We start from the raw sequence: 18,697 nt of genomic DNA, 5'->3' as shown, positions 1-18,697 counted from the left end.
CTAAATTGTTAAAATAAAATAAATTTACCCCTGGTTTCACAGACAATGCTTAAGCTAGTCCCAGACTAAAATGCATGTTTGAGCTGTTTTAACTGAAAGCAACTTGCACTGACAGATCTTAAAATATGTCAGACCCATTGTTTTGTCTCAAAATGCACACCAGTTATGTTTTTTCCTAAGGCACGTTTATAAAAGCTACTTAAATATCCTAATTGAACTGAGGCCTAATCCTAGTTTAGTCTAAGCTGTGTCTGTGAAACCGGGCCATAATGTTTAAATACAATAGTTTATTTAGTATTTTACATTATTATATATATATATATATATATATATATATATATATATATATATATATATATATATATATATATATATATATATATATATATATATATATATATATATATATATATATATATATATATATATATATATATATATATATATATATATATATATATATATATACACTCAAAAAAGGTTCTATATGGCACCAAAAATGGAACCATTTTTGGCACCATCTATATTGCACCATATATATATATATATATATAAAAGAGGCCCTCTTTTAATATTGGATTTTTTGTGCCATAACAACTAAATTAAATAACAAATAACACACATGGTTTAAAACTTTCCACACATGACAGGATCACGAAACTTAGTGTAGGCTATTTACTATTGGCCATATCAACATTATTTCGAGAAAAAAATTGCGACAGAATTAAAACATCTTTGGAAGATATAATTTGTTTAACCGTAACAAAAGTAGCCTAAATCTCTTACTTAAGTTTATTCATCTCTGTTTTTGTGTTAATTTAAAATAAGACAAATCTAATATTTTAATCGTAGCCTATAGCCTATCTGTTATTTAAGAGTCGAGATAGTTCTGCTGATCTAACCAGCAGAAGACACAAGCCGGGGTTTAAATAACAGTTGCGGTGGGCTGCGTTGTAACACTGCGTTACAATGAGCCCCTATTAGAATATATTCTATAGGCCTATTTTTATGAATTCTGAGTTAATGATCGGAAATTATTCATTATTATTATTATTGTGTTTTTAACTATGCTGTATAGCTGTGTCTTGCTTTGTGTTTGCTATCAAACAAAAAAAAATCATATTTTTAAGGATTAAAAATGGCATTATTTTATTTGAAAAAGTGAATATATTTTATTGACAAAATATTTTAGTTTGTCCTGGATATTTTTTTTATTATTTCAGATAACATGTGCTGTCCTTTGGTCATGTTACAATGTTCAACTTATAGCCTAATCAAAATATAAATGAGGTTAACCTGGAATATTATATTTTTACTAGTAGCCTACTCGATAAAGTTCCTATAGGACATTACATCTGGACATCTGTGTTCTTTTTAAACCTTCCTTACGCGTTTCTGCAAAATGTTTATTATGACTGTAAACGAGAATGCGACTAAATTTAAAATGCTGTTAAAGTGACAGTAATGAAAGGGGCTTTACTGAATAAGAAGATTCTTATCCTGTACACTCACTGTAAGTGTGTCTGTGTAAATCGAAACGTAGGTACGTTAATTCCCAATGTATGCAAGCGATGTGTCCTAAACTCCAGAACTCAACATCTGTAATACCACGGAAATTACAAAACACATGGGCAGCGTCTTGTTTTCATTTGAGTTAAAGTGTTTTGACAAGGAAACTCCCATTACTCCAAAATAATTATAAAAGGACAAATCCTGATCCTGAGCATTAGAATGTATGCAACAGCTGAACGCAACAATGCTGCCCAGGGTCTGTAATTGTAAGTATTGTTACCTTTTTTTAATCTACAAACGATTCCGACTGTGTAGTGTAGCCACTTTAACCTTCACGCTTTGTGAAATGTGATTTTTTGGGTTAAAGATTTGGCCGTAAGCTTTTTGTGCCTCGCGCTGTGGCGCTGTGGCATCGCCGGACCGGTCGGAGCGCGTGAGTCGCCATTGAGCCTCACTGGAACGACGTGCAACGCGTTCGCGCGCTCTCTGCTCTGGAACGTGTCAGTGGTGCTCGAGATGGTGAGTCTCTCTCTCTCTCTCTTTCACAAACACTTATTCATTCGAGTCTAAATTATAAATATATTATTATTATTATTACATTATTATTATCGTGTATTATCCGCTCACAGGACCACTTGTTCAGCGGGTTTGACTGCACCCAGCAAAACGCAGAGGTGCACCTCAGGACGCAAACGTTGGCTGCTTGCACACCGCAGGTATTTTTCCCCCCTAATTTTGTTTTCTTTGTATTAACAATAACAACATTTCTATACTATCTATAATACCAACTATCTATGTCTATGATCTGTCTAGTGTCTACAGTCTATTATCTAGCCTATATTACATTCATAATAGCATCAACGGAAACAACAGAAAAAGAAAAAAAAAACCTATACAGGGGATAATTTACAAAAAATTCCTGAAAGAAAAGGATTCAAAAATTATATTTTTTTTATTTCTTGCATCTTTTAGGGCCTAAATATAATGCTTAGGCTCAATTTTAAATATTATTAGTCCATTTCTGTTTGTGTATGTGGTATTTAATTAATAATTAATAATTAATTATTAATTATTAAGTTAATCACCAAACTTTGCCCCAAACTCTTAGTTTTATATAACAAAAATATGTCTTTACCAGATTTTGTGACTTTAAATATTAGATACTCAATATCAATCCAAAACAATTGGGTTAATACACATTCAAAGAATAAATGTTTTATGGATTCTAAAAAATCTAATGAATAACCTCAAATGTAATTTTTTTACTTTATTGGTGAAACAGTATTAATCTCTGAGGCGCAGCCTTATGTATGTGTTTTTGGGGGGCTCTGTAGCGCACAGTGGAAAACTAGTGCTGATAAATATATAATTACCAATGTATTCAAAAATCATTACTGATTACTCTCCTTCCTTCATCACAGTTCATTCTTGATTGCTAAATTTCAGCATATAATCAAAATCATAATATAACTATTCTTTGTTTTTCACTCAACAGAACTCCGACTGTGCTCACGGCACTGTCCTAAATATCGACGAGGTAAATTTGCAATCCATTTTTCCCATTCTTCTGTTTATTGGCAGTGTCTTCTGTCTGTTACACTGACATACGGAGGCATGGTTCTTTTGTAGAATGAATGCCTGCAGAGGATTCTAGAAGATCTCCACTACTATCGGGAAACATTCCAAGCGTACTCGAACACAGAGCTCACCAATACACTCGTTAGAAGCATTGATGACCTCTTACAGGTACAAACACACACAACTGTAACTGTAACTATATAACTGCAAGGCTCTTTTTCAATCTGTGAATATTCTTTCTTTTTTTCTCATCGTAATAGAACTGTTTCTCTGTCTCTGTAATGGACAACTCTCCGGCAGAGGTAAAACCGGTTATATTTTTATGTGTTGCTTTCAATATATTCCTTTGACCTTTTTGATGTGGATGTATAAGTATGATTATGTATTTATTTCAGGTGTCCATGGATCATCAAAAATCTTTTCAAGAGCGACTGCAGCTGTGCAAAGTCCTAAAGGGTTTCAACCTTCGAACAATAACAATAAATCGAGTTTTGAACTACATTTTGGCAAAATAGCTAACTAGTTGTTAACGGCCAAGCACGGCCATTTTAGTTTTCTGTCACTAAAAGGAATGATTATTTATTATTAAGTTATTTATTGTATTTAAGTATTAATTATTTATGCAGTAATGTTATTTTTGTGAACTTTTGATTTGTTTCTTGCTGTTTTATTAAAGGTGGCCAAGCATTTCAGCAAAACTTCGTACCGGTCATGATTTTGTCTTACTGCAATATAATTTGTCTTATAAATGGGTGGGAATATGAAATAAGGCACAACAACAAACACCGAATATGAGTGTAAATTAAACAAAATGGCTTCAACATCAGAATATTCGTGAAACACTTGTATGCATAGAAATAGTGAAAAGTTCCTCCTGACTGAGGTTATTGCTCCCAAAGGAGAGTCAAACAGTTATTACCTTAATAATGGGGACGACCAATAAGAAAAGGGATTGCTCAGGTGATGCTTTCTTTGTACTTTGAGATCACTGTTATATTAAAGGGTTAGTTCACCCAAAAATGAAAATTCTGTCATCATTTATTCACCCTCATGTCGTTCCAAAACCACACTTGTTTCATCTGTTGAACACAAAAAAAGATATTTTAAAGAATGTTGGTAATCAAACAGTTGATAGCCATTGATTTCCATAGTATTTTTCCATACTATGGCAGTCAATGGCTACTGTCAACTGTTTGATTACCAACATTCTTTCAAATATCTTCTTTTGTGTTCAACAGATGAAGGAAACTCATAAAGGTTTGGAACAGAATTTTCATTTTTGGGTGAACTCTTCCTTTAGCAAGGCATTGAGGTGTTGTAATTGCTTAACAGGTGCACTAATTTCCACTGTTATACCAATATACAATATAGTAACATACTAATTCTTCTCTCCACTTCCCTACCTTTTTGAACATGTAAAAATGGTTGACATTTTCAGTGCAACCAAATATTGAGAAATTCTATTTCTATTTTTCTTTTGGTTTCACAATGCTTAATGACCACAAAAAATAGTTTTAAAAGAGCTGATGTCATGACATAAGAGGAAGTCTCCAAACACTGAATTACTGCATTGTAATTTCAAGAAATATTTTCAGTAATATGACAAAATTTGAGAATATTTTAATTTCATCTTCAGCTATAGAATAAAGAAAGGAAAAAAAATAGTTCAGTGGCTCAGAATTTTTTTCTGCAGCAAAAAAAAAAAAAAAAAAAAAAAAAAAAAATATATATATATATATATATATATATATATATATATATATATATATATATATATATATATATATATATATATATATATATATATATATATATGGGGGGGGGGGGTGATCTTCTACAATCTTCTTTTTTTAAATAATATTAATAATTACAAATTTATAACTGAGGCAAACTTGGGCAACAGTTCTCAATGAATATTTCAGTCATCAAGGTTAATGATGCAAATAAATGGTCTAAATAAATGACAAAGTCATAAACTAACATATTTTAGTGTTTCTTGCATTGCATCTTCCTCAGTGGAAACAACAACATCAAACTGGAACTTGTAACTGCATGTTAGAAAAATGTTTATATAGCTTAATCAAAACCTTATTGATAAATAGCAGCATTTTACCAAATATGCATTGCATAATGGATAGCCTTGGATATTTTGTTTTTAAACAAAGTATGTAAATATTAGGTAATGAAATTGATTTTTAAGGAAGCAAAGGTTTAGATAAAAATTTAATTGAACATCCCACATTACAAATAATGTGGGATGTACAATGATTCTTTCAGTATTATTACATAATAAAAAATTATGTAAGTACATTAACAGAGTGCATCAGTGCTCACACACTTTTTCATCAGTGGCATTGGTTCCATAAGACCCCCCCCCCCCCCCCCCCCCCCTTCAATTTTTCCCATAGAAATGAAAGTCTTTGTTTAAGTGGTATAAGCCATGAACCTAAGTCAAGTCATGTCTCCTTTATTTATATAGCGCTTTTTACAATGCAGATTGTTTCAAAGTAGCTTCACAGTGTTCAACAGGATCTCTGAGCCATATATGTAAATATCCTACTTAAATTCATAATCACTCCATAATATTCATCCTCCTATATAATTGTTATGATTTTAATGATTCTTTCCAGTTATGATTTTGCTTAAATCAAGAGGACCAATGATTGTTTTTTTCCTTTACATTTTCTAAAGTTTGTATTTGGTCTCTGAGTGGGGACTGATTGCTCATTTAGCCCGGCTTCCAGAGATGAAATATGGATTTGTCTTTCATTTAATTTTATTTAATTTCATATTTCCTTTTACTGAAACCCTAAAGAATCAAGATGAATATGGTCTGTACTATTGTCTGTATCTCTCACTGAGCAAAAGCACGTTATATTGATTTGGAAAACTTTCTCTGGTTGGGACCAGATCTCACCAACTCCGACCTTGGACAGACTGTGTATCTGTGTATGTGCGCAGTATTCGGTGTTACAGATCAATATTGGAGGTGGATTATGGGCATCCTAAAAGATAGGGGGCTTGTTGGTCTGGACAAGCTGGTGCCTGCTCCAGAATCTGGAAGGTCATTACGTACCTAATTCCGGGGTGAAAGCGTCAACAAGTGATATCTGTACACGTGAATCTGATTAACTGACAATGTGTGGAAATTTACCAAGACTGTCCATTTTCTCTGAGCCAATCAGAATCATTCAACTTGCAGTAATGACGTGGCTAGACCTTGAAAACAGTATTTAATTAATTACACTCCTGACTCTTGGTCTTCATTTTTCACTACTGGTCCTGGGTCCTAAGCTGTTACCCCAACAACATAATGTCAATGCGGGCAGATCAGTAATAGTTCAATATTTAGTATACTAAGCAAGCCAAAAGCGACAGAGGCGACTATGGCAAGGAACCAAAACTACATCAGGTGAATGAATGGAGAAAAAAACCTTGGGAGAAACCAGGCTCAATCAGGGTGCCAGTTCTCCTCTGGCCAACGAACAAAGAGTGCATGATTATGATTTAGGCAAACATTACAAGTCAGAAGTCAGATTAGATCTGAACATTCAGAATAGCTGTCTAGTTCCATGGTGTTCCCGGTTCCGGCTGACCTAGTTAATGCAGCCTAAAACAATCATTTAACTGATTTGAATAATATAAATTTATAATTTTCTATGTGTATGCCAAAGAGATGTGTTTTTAGTCTAGATTTAAACTGACAGTGTGTTTCTGCTTTCCGAACAATGCTAGGAAGACTGTTCCAGAGTTTATGTGCTAAATAGGAAAGGGATCTACCGCCTGCAGTTGATTTTGTGATTCTAGGTATTATCTGGCCAGATTTTTGAGACTGCAGTAGACGTGAGGGAGTATAATGCGTTAAGACAGAGCAGCCATCAAGTGTTAGACAGTATTTTAGGTTACTTGCGGAGGTTTTTGGTCAAATAATTAGAATATCTTTTTTTTTTCTTCTTCAGAATTAAGTAGTAGGAAATTACTTGTCATTCAATTTTTTATATCAGCTATGCATTCCGTTAATCTTGTGAATTGGTAAGTTTACTCCTGGCGCAAAGAAATATAGAGCTGAGTATCGTCAGCATAACAGTGAAAACTAATGCCATGCTTCCCAATGATATCTCCCAAGGGTAGCATGTACAGGGTGAAAAGCAACGTTCCTAGCACTGAGCCTTGCGGTACTCCATACTGAACTTGTGATCGGTATGACATCTCTTCATTTACTGCTACAAACTGATGACGGTAGTATGATTTAAACTATGCCAATGCAATTCCACTAATGCCAAGATAATTTTCGAGTCTATTCAAAAGAATGTTGTGGTCGATAGTATAGAATGCAGCACTAAGATCCAATAACACTAATAGAGAGATACAACCATGATTGGATGATACGAGTAAATCATTTGTAACTCTAATGAGAGCAGTCTCAGTACTATGTTACAGTCTAAATCCTGACTGGAAATCCTCACAGATACCATTTCTTTCTAAGAAGGAACAAAGTTGTGAGGATACTGCCTTTTCTAATATTTTTGACAGAAAGGCTAGATTTGATATCTGCCTGTAATTGACAAATTTTTTAGGATCAAGTTGCGTTTAAAAAAAAAAGGGATTTAGTAATAGCCAGTAGTAGATGGTTACATAGTTATAATTTTCTCCCTAATATCATCAATCTTGCACGTAAAGAAGTTCATAAAGTCATTACTGCTGTGCTGTTTGGAAACGTCAGAAGTTGAAGCTTTATTTCTTGTTAATTTAGCCACAGTATCAAATAAATACCTGGGGTTGTGTCTGTTTTCACCTAAGAGTGTCGAGAAATAAGCAGATCTAGCCGTTTTAAGGCCTTGATCAAGCCAAAGCTAAAGGCCTAACCAACCTACGAGACAAATCACAACATTACAAACATTAAAACAAGTATTTGAAAATCAGACAAGAACTACAAGTCCATGAAGCAATGCAAATGACATAATTGAATTAAAAAGGACATATAAATAATATAAATACTATTCATTTATGTTGATTATATCGATAAAAAGTTTATTGCAAAATGTGCATATCTACAGTCAACTCCAGAATTATTGGCACTTTTTCTCATCTGGGCTGGGATTGATTGTTTGTTTTTTAATAACAAAAAAGCCTCAGGCTGAAGGAAATTCAAATTCATGCATGTAAAGCAGAGGGTGAAAAAAAAAAAATGAAACGGTTTTCAAAAAGGTTTATCCAAAGTTTGGTTGAATTGGGTCATTGAAGCTCATCAGCAAAGACATTGGTTAATAAAGTGAGATTAAATATATAAAATTATATTTGTATTAATGATTGCAGGTTTGAAATCTTATTTCACTATTTTATTCATTTTGAGGAAAACTGAATCTTGTTTTTGTGCAAGAGAGATGAGTAAATGTTCACATTATTCTAGAACTATACAATAAGTATACAATAATCACCATGTTCACACAGCGCACACAACGCCTCTGCACTTACTCACGATTTCTCTCAACATGGGGACAGGAGAGCTGTCAGTCAATAAATGGAAAAACAAAGCAGGTTGCATTACTTGTTTGAAAAGGTAATATTTTGTTATGAATTTAAAAGTAATGTGTTACTAGCTACTTGAAAAAGGAATCTGATTATGTAACTTTTGTGTTACTTTAATGCATTACCCCCGAACTGGTAATGACGTGTTTCGCCAGTTATCAACATCGCAAATCATTTACATTTTTCATATTTTTTAAATGTAATACATTATAATGCTATATATTGTGTTATATGACCTTATCAGTAAATTACAAATGTATGCTACTGCAAGAGGTGTCTACTACAATGGCTGAGGAAGTGACAGCAAATTTGACATCTTTCTCTCTTCTGACCAATATCAATCTCTCTATATATTTTTTTCTTTTAGAAAGTCATGGAAACTCTATCACAGACATTTTTTCTTTTGCTATTGTAGCAACTGGAAATACAAAAATTATATTTGGTGTTGTCTTTCTGTCTAGAAATTACCCAACTATGACTTCCGCGTCTGAGAACCCCAGAGATGTAAAAGGGACCATTTAGAACTCACGTGAGTGAAGGTGCATTCACACAGGACGTCTGCGTTAATGGTTCTCATTTACTTTGAATGGGTGACGCCATGTGTTGCCAAACTGAATTGTGAGTTCTGTTGCTTGTGGCAGAAGTTGAAAAATGATCATCTTTTCAATCCCTAATGCAGGCGTTAGCATCAGACAGCCCTAGTACAGCCAATTGCGTTCATGCAACAACGGAAAAGTAATATGATTGGCTGTTGTCACTATGACTGTCGCTTCAAGCTTCAGACACGCCCTCTGTCGAGCATTGTCGCCCAACGGCCTGTGTGAATGCAGAGTTGCCCTCGGCTGCGTCCGAAACCTGGAAAATGCTGCTTTCGGAGAACACATTTCAAGGAAGGCTTTAAGGCATGTCCGAATCTAATGTTCGCTTCACTTCCTCTCTCCTGAGATACCTTCATCTGATTGATTTCTGAAGGCAGCATAAATGTATCCTTCGCTGCCTTTGATATCCCACAACCCTGTGTGTTCCATTCTGTGACAGTTGAGCTATAAAAAAAGATGGGGTCCGAAAGTTGCGTTTGCTGGTCTTTGTGTGTAGGCCTAAATGTACGTTTTTTACCAACATTTTCCACTTCTGATGTAATTTCTAGCGAGAAATTACTATTAATTAAATATCTGTTTAGTTCTCACCAAAGCTCGCTCTATTTTGCTGTAGATCATTAAACTGTTATACTGCCCTAGAAGTCTGTCCGAAATCAGTTTTGTGAGATGCCTTCATGCACAAACGCTGTCTTACAAGTCACTGCCTGACAAGGCAGCTAGGCAACAGGTCAGCCGCTTAGGTTTTCGGACGCAGCCCTCGTGTTAGTAAACAGTAAACTTCTAGATGTCTTTAGAGATGTTGCTTCAAGAAGGTCAGAAGAGTTATTTTGATTAAAGTTTATGAGGACACATGCACGGATAAATTATTTATAAAAAATATTTGATAAAAAAACAAACAAACAAGAATTGTCTATTTTGGTTTCAGGGTGACTTTAAAATGTGACGCAACTGACTCCATCAGCGCGATCCTTTAATCGGGCAGGATTTAGGACCCAGCGGTTTCTCGCCATCACATCCAGGCAGCTCAAGGCTAACTACCATCGGAATGAAAATGCCGTCGTCTTTACTCAACATTGCGTTGGTTTCATTTATACTGATTTTTATTGCATCACATTTCGGGGAGGTCTTAGCTGATGGCGATGGACGAGGTAAGAATGTCAATAAATTTAGATAAGCGATCTACAACAATCCCTATCAAAGCTAGCCGTGCTAGACCACCGGCTTATTCTGACCCGGAACGCGGATCTAATATAACTCTCGACTGACCGAGATAAAACTCAGTAATCTTACTGCGTTAGTAAGGGTGATTGTCTGTTGTTAGTATAGCCGTATATATATCCCCGTATCCGTATAGGTAAAAGAAGTGTGTTTTATTCAGATATGATCTCATCTTAAACCTGAGTTGGGGGGATTTTGCAGAGTCAATCCATAAGTGATCATAAATGATCAGATGAAGTCAGAGTTATGTATGCTGAAAGACGAAGTCAGCTCTGTCATTGCATTTGGGAATTGGATGAAAGACTTTGATGGGATCTCTGATCACAAGTGTTTTGTGGCAGAGCTCTTTGTTCTATTGTTGTGTAGTCCTGGCTTGTTCCAACAGGTACACTTGTTCCCAACCGGATGTATCATGTTAAATATCTATAATGCAGTTGTTTGTGTTTATTGAAGGGTTCGGGGACCACATTCACTGGAGGGGCCTTGAAGATGGGAAGAAGGAGGCTGAAGCAAGGTACATATGACTGCAATACCCTTTCATCTCTGTACTGTAGCATTGTGGTTTTAAATATTTCTATGAAAGTTAGGCCTGACCAGACTTTCAGAAATATAATCTGATCAAGTATAACCCTATAAAGCCTACCGTATCATATTTAATACATACATATATATATAAGATTAAGATTTGATTATGAGGATTAATTTAGAGGACTTAGAAAAGCCTGTATTAAATATGATACTGAGTTTTGTCCTTGGAATTAAATTGAGTACAGCTATAAAAGTATGAGCTCCATCTTCTCATATATCATACTACTGTTTATGAGCCATAAAATCCTGATGTATTAAGTCTGATGCTCAACAGGAAATACGCGTGCAAACTTTAAATATTTTGTCTAAAAGTTCAACAAACTGTTCAATTAAACAAAAAGATTATTCTGTTATTTCAGATGTCAGAGTTTAAAGGGTTAAACTTTATTATTTATAACGTCATTATTTTACACAATGACCAGAAATTTTGCAGGATTTCTGACTGAATGGAATTAAGTATCGCTATTGCCCAGTGAGGCACTGAGAGTTTGCTTGCACAAGGTTTACATCTGCATTTGAATGTGTTTTTCAAACATTCTTCTGACCTTGTTCTGTCCAGTGGACTCCCTCTGATGGTTATCATTCACAAGACTTGGTGTGGTGCCTGTAAAGGTATGTGGCTTTGGTCAGAATATCTGTCATAAGAATGGAAATACAAAAGTATTTCAATATAATGTTCCAAAATTTGGGGTCAGTAAGTAAGAAAAAAAAAACAGTTTAAAATAACTCTATCTATTGTAATATATCTTAAAATGTAATTTATTCCTGTGATTTAAAGCTGTATTTTCAGCATCATTACTCCAGTCGTCAGTGTCGCATGATCCTTCAGAAATCATTCTAATATGCTGATTTGATGATCAAGAAATATTTCATATTATAGTTAAATGGTGAAAAAAAAGTTGTGCCTTCATATTTTTGTAGAAAAACAAAAGTTAAAAAGAACAGCATTTATTTGAAATAGATTTCTTTCATAATTTAAGAGTCTTTTCTGTCACTCTTGATCAATTTAATGCATTCTTGCTGAATAAAACTGTCAATTTCTTTTTTTTATCTTACAGACCTGAAACTTTTGAACAGTAGTGTATACATGGCTTATTCTGTTTCCTTGAAGTGTACACATGAATGTTATGAATGTCATGTATTATGTTGCAAAAATAACTTTAGCTCTAAAGCCCAAGTTTGCTGAATCGAAGGACATCTCGGAGTTGGCTCACAACTTTGTCATGATTAACTTGGAGGTGAGTATTACTGTTTTATTTATTTATTTTTTGCAAAAACCATATATGGTACCGAAGCCGAATAGTTCGGAAAGGCAATTACACATTCTACGGAGCCCTTAAAGGGATGGTGAAAAAATTAAATAAAAGTGGAAAAATATATTCCAATGCTTGTTCTCGTGCAATTATATATTTGGGTCATTATATTGTATATAATTTGCAGGCATCAGGGAGCCGCTATCAATATGTGGAGTATTGAAATAATTTTTCACTTTCGAATTCGCAATCACGCGTACTCCTTGTATAGGGAGTGTCGGTACTGACCACGCATTTTGCAAGATAAGATATTTGCCAATGACGCTCAGGATCTGTTGCGCACCAAATCCTCCCTCATCGTCCTGTCAGTCATCTCTCCTTACTCTCTTTCACGCGATAAGTGAAATCTGGTGTACTAAACATGTCTTCGTAGAATGTGTTATTCATTTTCCGGGCCTTTCTAAATTCAGATTTAGGCTTCGGGCACATCCCTAGTACACATATTGTCCAGTAAGCATTGGTCATTATATGACATCTTCTCTTTACATGTCCATGTAGGATGAAGAGGAGCCTAAAGATGAGGCCTTCAGCCCAGATGGTGGTTACATTCCCAGAATACTTTTTCTTGGTAGGTTATTTACATAAACAAATCGGCTAAGCAAATGCTCTCGTTTAGAACATCAGCCGTTCCTTTAATGTGGACTCATTTTCCTTTCTCACTCAAAAGGTTTATTTATACAGAAATAGTTTTTTTTTATTATTAACCTTGATGAAGGCTAAATTAGTGGCCTAATAAAAGCAGTTTTATTTCATTTTACATGGAGGGAGGAGTTAATGAGTGGCAAATTATTGTCATCACATAACCAGACAAATATGACTACATTATCTCAGTAACCCTCAAGTTATTGGACAGTAGCAGAATAAATGAATCATATTTGAATAGTGTGTTTCTAGAATACCATAATAAGTAACAAAACATTTTACTGTTGTGTGATGCTACATCCACGGCACTAGGTGTCAGTAAATCGCCGTAGTGATTTGAAGGAAAACATTTTTTTGTTCTTTGGTAGATCCCACTGGTAAAGTCCACTCTGAGATCACAAACAAGAATGGAAACCCCAACTACAAGTACTTCTACAGCAATGCAGATCAAGGTAAGACATTGTATAGGGATATACACTGACCCAGAAAATCAGGCTCAAAAGGAAGTAAAAATGGTGCGATTTGCAATGGATGCAGACAAAATGATAATACAAGCCATTGCTTTCCGCACCATCTTTAAAGGTCATCAAAACATGCCGGCCCGTGGCATAGGCGGAATAGGCAAATGCTAGGGGCGCCACTCATCCATAGGGGCGCCAAAATTTATTAATGATACTATTTTATTAATATTAATTTGAAATATTACCAAATAAAGCACAAAAAAACTTAACTAAGGGCGTTTTCACACCTGAAAGTCCGCACCAAGGTCCGAACCAAAGTTCATGTTTTGATACTTTTTATATATTCGGTTAGTTTTGGTTTGGTTTCACATTGCAATTATGTGAGCGGACTAAAGAACTTTACATGACGCACTTGCGTCCACTCGTCATCATCTATGTGGGCGGCATCTGGACATTGATTGGTTTGTAAACGGACGTGCGTCTGACGTCAGCGTCTTTGACAAGTTGAATGAACGGACGCATATCATCGTTGCCACTATTGAACAGTGCGCATTGCTTGACTATTTTTTTATTCGTTACGTTTAAAAGTGGACATTTCAAGCTTTATATACACGTATTTCTCATGTTTGTGAGGCAAGTAGCCTGCTGAGTTTCGGTTTATTTGAGACCCGCTCCAGTTCATGTGTAAAGCCAGGGTTTTTCCTGGGTCAAAAATGGTCTTCGGTGGTGGCTGACCGACATGGTCATCCACACATACACAGTAAAAAGTACCCTACCCACGTGATCTGCAAGCGCAATACTGACAATACATTTAAAATAAATTCAAAGAAACAGTTTGTAATTTTTGCTTATCTTATTTCGATACCTTGATTTTTGTTTCTTTTGTTCCTCATTTTTACACTATTTACAAATAATTGTTTTGATAACCATATCAATATTAAAAAATAGTATTAAAAAAATAACAAATAGCCTAATTTTCTGCCATATACAATTTCATAAAATTATCAGCTAGCTAATAACAACTTTGTTCTGGTTTCACCTCACTCCATTCTAAACTAAATGATTTTAGGCTATTTATTTACTACACATTGTCAACAGAAATAAGCTGAAAGACTGTGGATAATTCAAACTAATTCTTACTATCCACTCTTTCTAAATTGGGTGAGCACACTTGTGTTCTCATTTCAGATGTTCTGAGTAAATGATTAAACTGATTCGTGAGTTCAGTGTTGGACAGTTCAGTTGTTCTAACCAGTCGTTAAAATGATTCGATTCAAAGGAGTCATTAGGTCGCGAATCAGACACTAGCAGACGCGTTGTGTGTGAATCCCGTCTGTTAGAACATCGCGAAAGATTGGTCAACACACAGAAAACACTTAATAACTGGATAGGATTTGTTTCCCGTTTATTGAAAGTATGGTTTATGTCAGCTGGTCGGTGAAGAGTTAGCGTTTTTTGAGCGCAATTCACATCCAGCGGTAGTTCAAGGAAAAAAATGTCCGAATCCACCACGTGCAACATGGATTCGGTCTTCCGACCTTTTGATTAACGTGATATGTGAAATATTAGAATGCTAAAACGGTGCTTATTTTGAAGACCGAGAGCGTGCGCGCGGGATAGGGCTCTCCGCTCGTTCTCTCTGTCATCAGTTAACATGCGCCGATCACAAGCGCAGTAGATCTACATCACTCATAAATCACAATAACTGATCAAATAAGGCTTTGGCGGGGCAAAAATTTGTTTTGGCGGCCGCCAAAAAATGTTCAATGTAGGAAAAACCCTGAAAGCATGTGATCGCTCCCGCGATTATTGTCTGCAATAGACTATTTGCTTCTTATTTATTAAATCCAGGCAATTATCTGATTAAACGTTGATTACAATTTATACAAAACGAAATTCCCATTAAAGAAATGCTTTCTAAGCAAAATCATACAAAATTTCAAATCATACAAAATTATTTCTGACTTTCTGTCTACTGACATATTGCGCATATTTTCACTTTTCATAATCAATGTAGCCTAGATTGAATTTAAAAATAACGTTATAATATCTAAACATAAACATAAACTTCCTATAAATGGTCTGAAAGTCCGAACCATACAGAAAATGCTTTCACACTAGAAACGAACCGAACCTTTGTTCAGTTTGATCAGGACCGAGACTACCTCTTTTCGTCGGACCAAATTTCGTCTGTTTGGTCCGGACCGTGGTACGGGGGAGGTTTCACACCTGCAATTTTGATTCGGACCAAACTGAAAAGTCCGAAAATCCGGACCAAACAAGGTAGGTGTGAAAACGCCCTAAGTCCCCCGCATCTTCCCGGTCCGCCTCATCAATCTCCCCCCGCCGATCAACTTGAAGTGCGTCAGAAATACAACGCGAGATCAGTTTATCGTTAGGGGAATTTGTTGTGTTGCGTCGCCTCTCGCCGCATCCAACGCAGACAGGGTTGCTTTCATTTTTTAGGGTGCTTGGCCGTTCGCGCCAGGTGTTGACACGGTGTAAGTTGCCTGATTATTTATGACGGATGGCCGAATTGTAGAGTCAAAAAAGACAGAAGCCCTCTGATGCAGGGAAGATAAGGGATACACTGCTCTTCTTACATAGTATTTGTGTCTTGTTTCTAGTCTAAATATCTAAAAATTCTTAAATCAATGTGCATTTACTAGATAAGTAAAATGACAGAAGATAATTTTCTTGTTTTCTTGAAAATAAAATCAAAATGATGTGAGTTTTTGCTTAAAACAAGCAAAATTATCTGCCAAAATTATCTGCACACGGGACGGGAAGAAACCGGCTCTACACATAGGCTATAGAATCAAGCGAACATGTTAGGTGTTGCCAAGCCTGCAGCTCTACATATATCTGCCAGCGAGGCACCATGTGCCAGCACCCAGGAAGAGGCAACACTCCTAGTGGAGTGGGCTCTCAACCCGAGCGGGCAAGGCACGCCTTGGGTTTGGTACGGGAGACCACTATTCAGTGGGCCATCCTCTGCTTGGAGACAGCCTTTCCCTTCTGCTGGTCTCCGTAACGCATGAAGAGCTGTTCCCAAAGCTTTGCGTTCTGTCCACGTATAACCGCAGAGCGCGGACTGGACAGAGAAAATCCAGGGCTGGGTTTGCCTCCTCCGAGGGCAGCGATTGCAGGTTCACCACCTGGTCCCGGAATTGAATACTTCAATGCTTAAACTTTTGTGACAATGCAGTGCTGGCCCGTCAACTGTCCCAAACGTCCTTTCACACTTGTTCAGAATTCATACAAATGTTACCGGCCAACTGGCGAGTGACACCGTTTCAAATACTCGCTAATGCCAATGCCTCATTTGGCCCTTGGCGAGTGTTAATTATAGGCCCTGACCACATGGGAGGAAAAATTTGGTTACTTGAACCATGTAATGTTTATGTGGTATGTGGCCTCAATGCCACTCGGTGGACATTTTCCTTTGAAAGTGTTGCAAAATATGCACGAAACAACAAAATATCTTTTTGCAGAAATGCCGCCACTGGCATGTCTCCCCAACTGGATTGGTAATATCATAATGCACTGTATTTACCTGAATATATTAGTTTTCATTCACTTTGCTCATATAGTAAACTGTGGCATTCGAATAGCAACACAAAACAGGATTCACAGTGTGTGTGTGCAGTCCATTCTAATGATGAATTTGAAAAACAAATTAGACTTAAATCCAATGTGACGCAAAACAAGCTAAATGTTCTTTCCATGTGCAGTTGTGGCCAGCATGAAGGAAGCTCAAGAGAAGCTGACTGGAGATGCCTTCAGGACCGCTCACGTTGGTGATGAACTCTAAGAAGGGCGGACGGGGCATGGAAAGATCTCAGCCAGAACACTACATCACTCTGCTGGGCACACTAGATCCATCCATCCATCCATCCAGCCGTTCATTCCCGACCTCAACTCCTCCTGTGATTTTCATTTGACCTGCTCTTGCACAAGACAAGCTTAAAAAAATGAAGGAATTTATAATGCATCTACTGATTTACATTTCAAGGTATCGCAGCTTGCGGTAGATTGTCTTATTACTTTAAGAACCAAAGCATATTTACTGTCCATGTCACATAACGGGTGCTAAAAGTTAGGTGTTTTTTCTGTCTTGCATTTCAAAAATTCTAAGCTTATGTCCATATTGACTGCATTCTCAAGGCACTCCACATTTTGTCCGACTAAGAAACATTTAACACGCGATTAAAGCAATTCTTGTGCTTCCAAGCCATATCTTGCAAAGCTGCTGTAAAACTGATTCAGTTATCCATATATGAAGGGCCTTATAACCCCCAAACTCTACCCACCTAAAAACTAACATGTTTGTTTTCATGAGCGTGACAGATCTGTTATTTTAAGGCTATTAGAAATGTGAACAGTATCTCTTATACTTGCCAAGTTTTAGTCCTCAATATATGGAGTTGCCTTTGGTTTTAAAGGAGAGATTTTTAATATTGACAAAATGTGGGATTTAAGGACTGTAATGTAAACTGGCTTTTTTTCTTCTTTTCTTTGGGGGGGTGGGGGGGTGGGTTGAGAGGGGAATCTTCTTTCTTCACCATACTGTATTTTTTACAAATATGTAAAATGAGGCTACAAATAAAGTTGATATATAAAATATTGTAATATAGTTATTTCAGTGTTGGTTTGTAGAGTAGAGTGACCGATACTTAATATATGTATCTTTTAGTTACAAGTTTCCCAAAGGTACTTTATGGAAATATTGTCTCAGGCCCTTCTCCTGGGTCTTATTGGATTTTTACAACACAAATTTAAATGCTGCATTGTTCCAACTGTATTTTGAGCATAATAATAGATTTTTTTTTACGACACAACATACGGTAAGTAAAAAAAAAAAAAAATAATACAAAAGGATCCGTACATACCATTCAAGGCTCCAAGATTTTTTTTTTTTTTTTTTAAGGATTTAATAATTTTTAATATCTAAATTCACTGAAAAAAATTATATGGTCAAAAAGTTGACATGTTTTTACATTGCTTTAACTCATCAAAATAAGTTAAGCAATTTGCAGCTTTCTTTTTTATAAGTTATACAAGATTTTTAAAGTCAGTTTCATGTAATTTAAGTTGAAATTACTTAAACATCAAGTTGATTGTACTTGAATTAAGGCAGCATTTTTTACAGTGTTGTAAGTAGTAAAGGCATTTCTAATGTTACAAAATATTTAACAGGGTTTCTGCAGATTTTATGAAGGTACATTTAAGACTTCTTTTTAAAACCAAGTAAAGA

The 18,697-nt window shown here is 35.8% G+C and overlaps 1 protein-coding gene across 1 annotated transcript; it reads left to right on the top strand.

Annotated features, from left to right (window-relative positions):
• Positions 1 to 10,211: 10,211 nt before the first annotated feature.
• On the top strand, positions 10,212 to 18,078 carry txndc12 (thioredoxin domain containing 12 (endoplasmic reticulum)). Its single transcript, XM_079820199.1, has 7 exons — positions 10,212 to 10,366; positions 10,890 to 10,950; positions 11,584 to 11,636; positions 12,189 to 12,262; positions 12,836 to 12,905; positions 13,348 to 13,431; positions 17,175 to 18,078. The coding sequence occupies exons 1-7, from the start codon at positions 10,264 to 10,266 to the stop codon at positions 17,252 to 17,254; spliced, it is 525 nt and encodes a 174-aa protein (XP_079676325.1). The 5' UTR covers positions 10,212 to 10,263; the 3' UTR covers positions 17,255 to 18,078.
• The last annotated feature ends 619 nt before the right edge of the window (positions 18,079 to 18,697 follow it).

The sequence above is a fragment of the Gobio gobio genome (genome assembly GCF_949357685.1).
Source record: "Gobio gobio genome assembly, chromosome: 6".
Classification (NCBI taxonomy): domain Eukaryota; kingdom Metazoa; phylum Chordata; class Actinopteri; order Cypriniformes; family Gobionidae; genus Gobio; species Gobio gobio.
Note: the sequence above shows the minus strand (reverse complement) of the source record. Positions and strands in the feature narration are given on the sequence as shown.

Excerpts from the sequence above, each read along its gene's own strand:
- txndc12 (XM_079820199.1), top strand. The coding sequence starts at position 10,264 with ATGAAAATGCCGTCGTCTTTACTCAACATTGCGTTGGTTTCATTTATA. Across the intron at positions 10,367-10,889 it reads AGCTGATGGCGATGGACGAG|GGTTCGGGGACCACATTCAC; the intron begins GTAAGAATGTCA and ends TGTTTATTGAAG. Across the intron at positions 13,432-17,174 it reads CTACAGCAATGCAGATCAAG|TTGTGGCCAGCATGAAGGAA; the intron begins GTAAGACATTGT and ends TTCCATGTGCAG.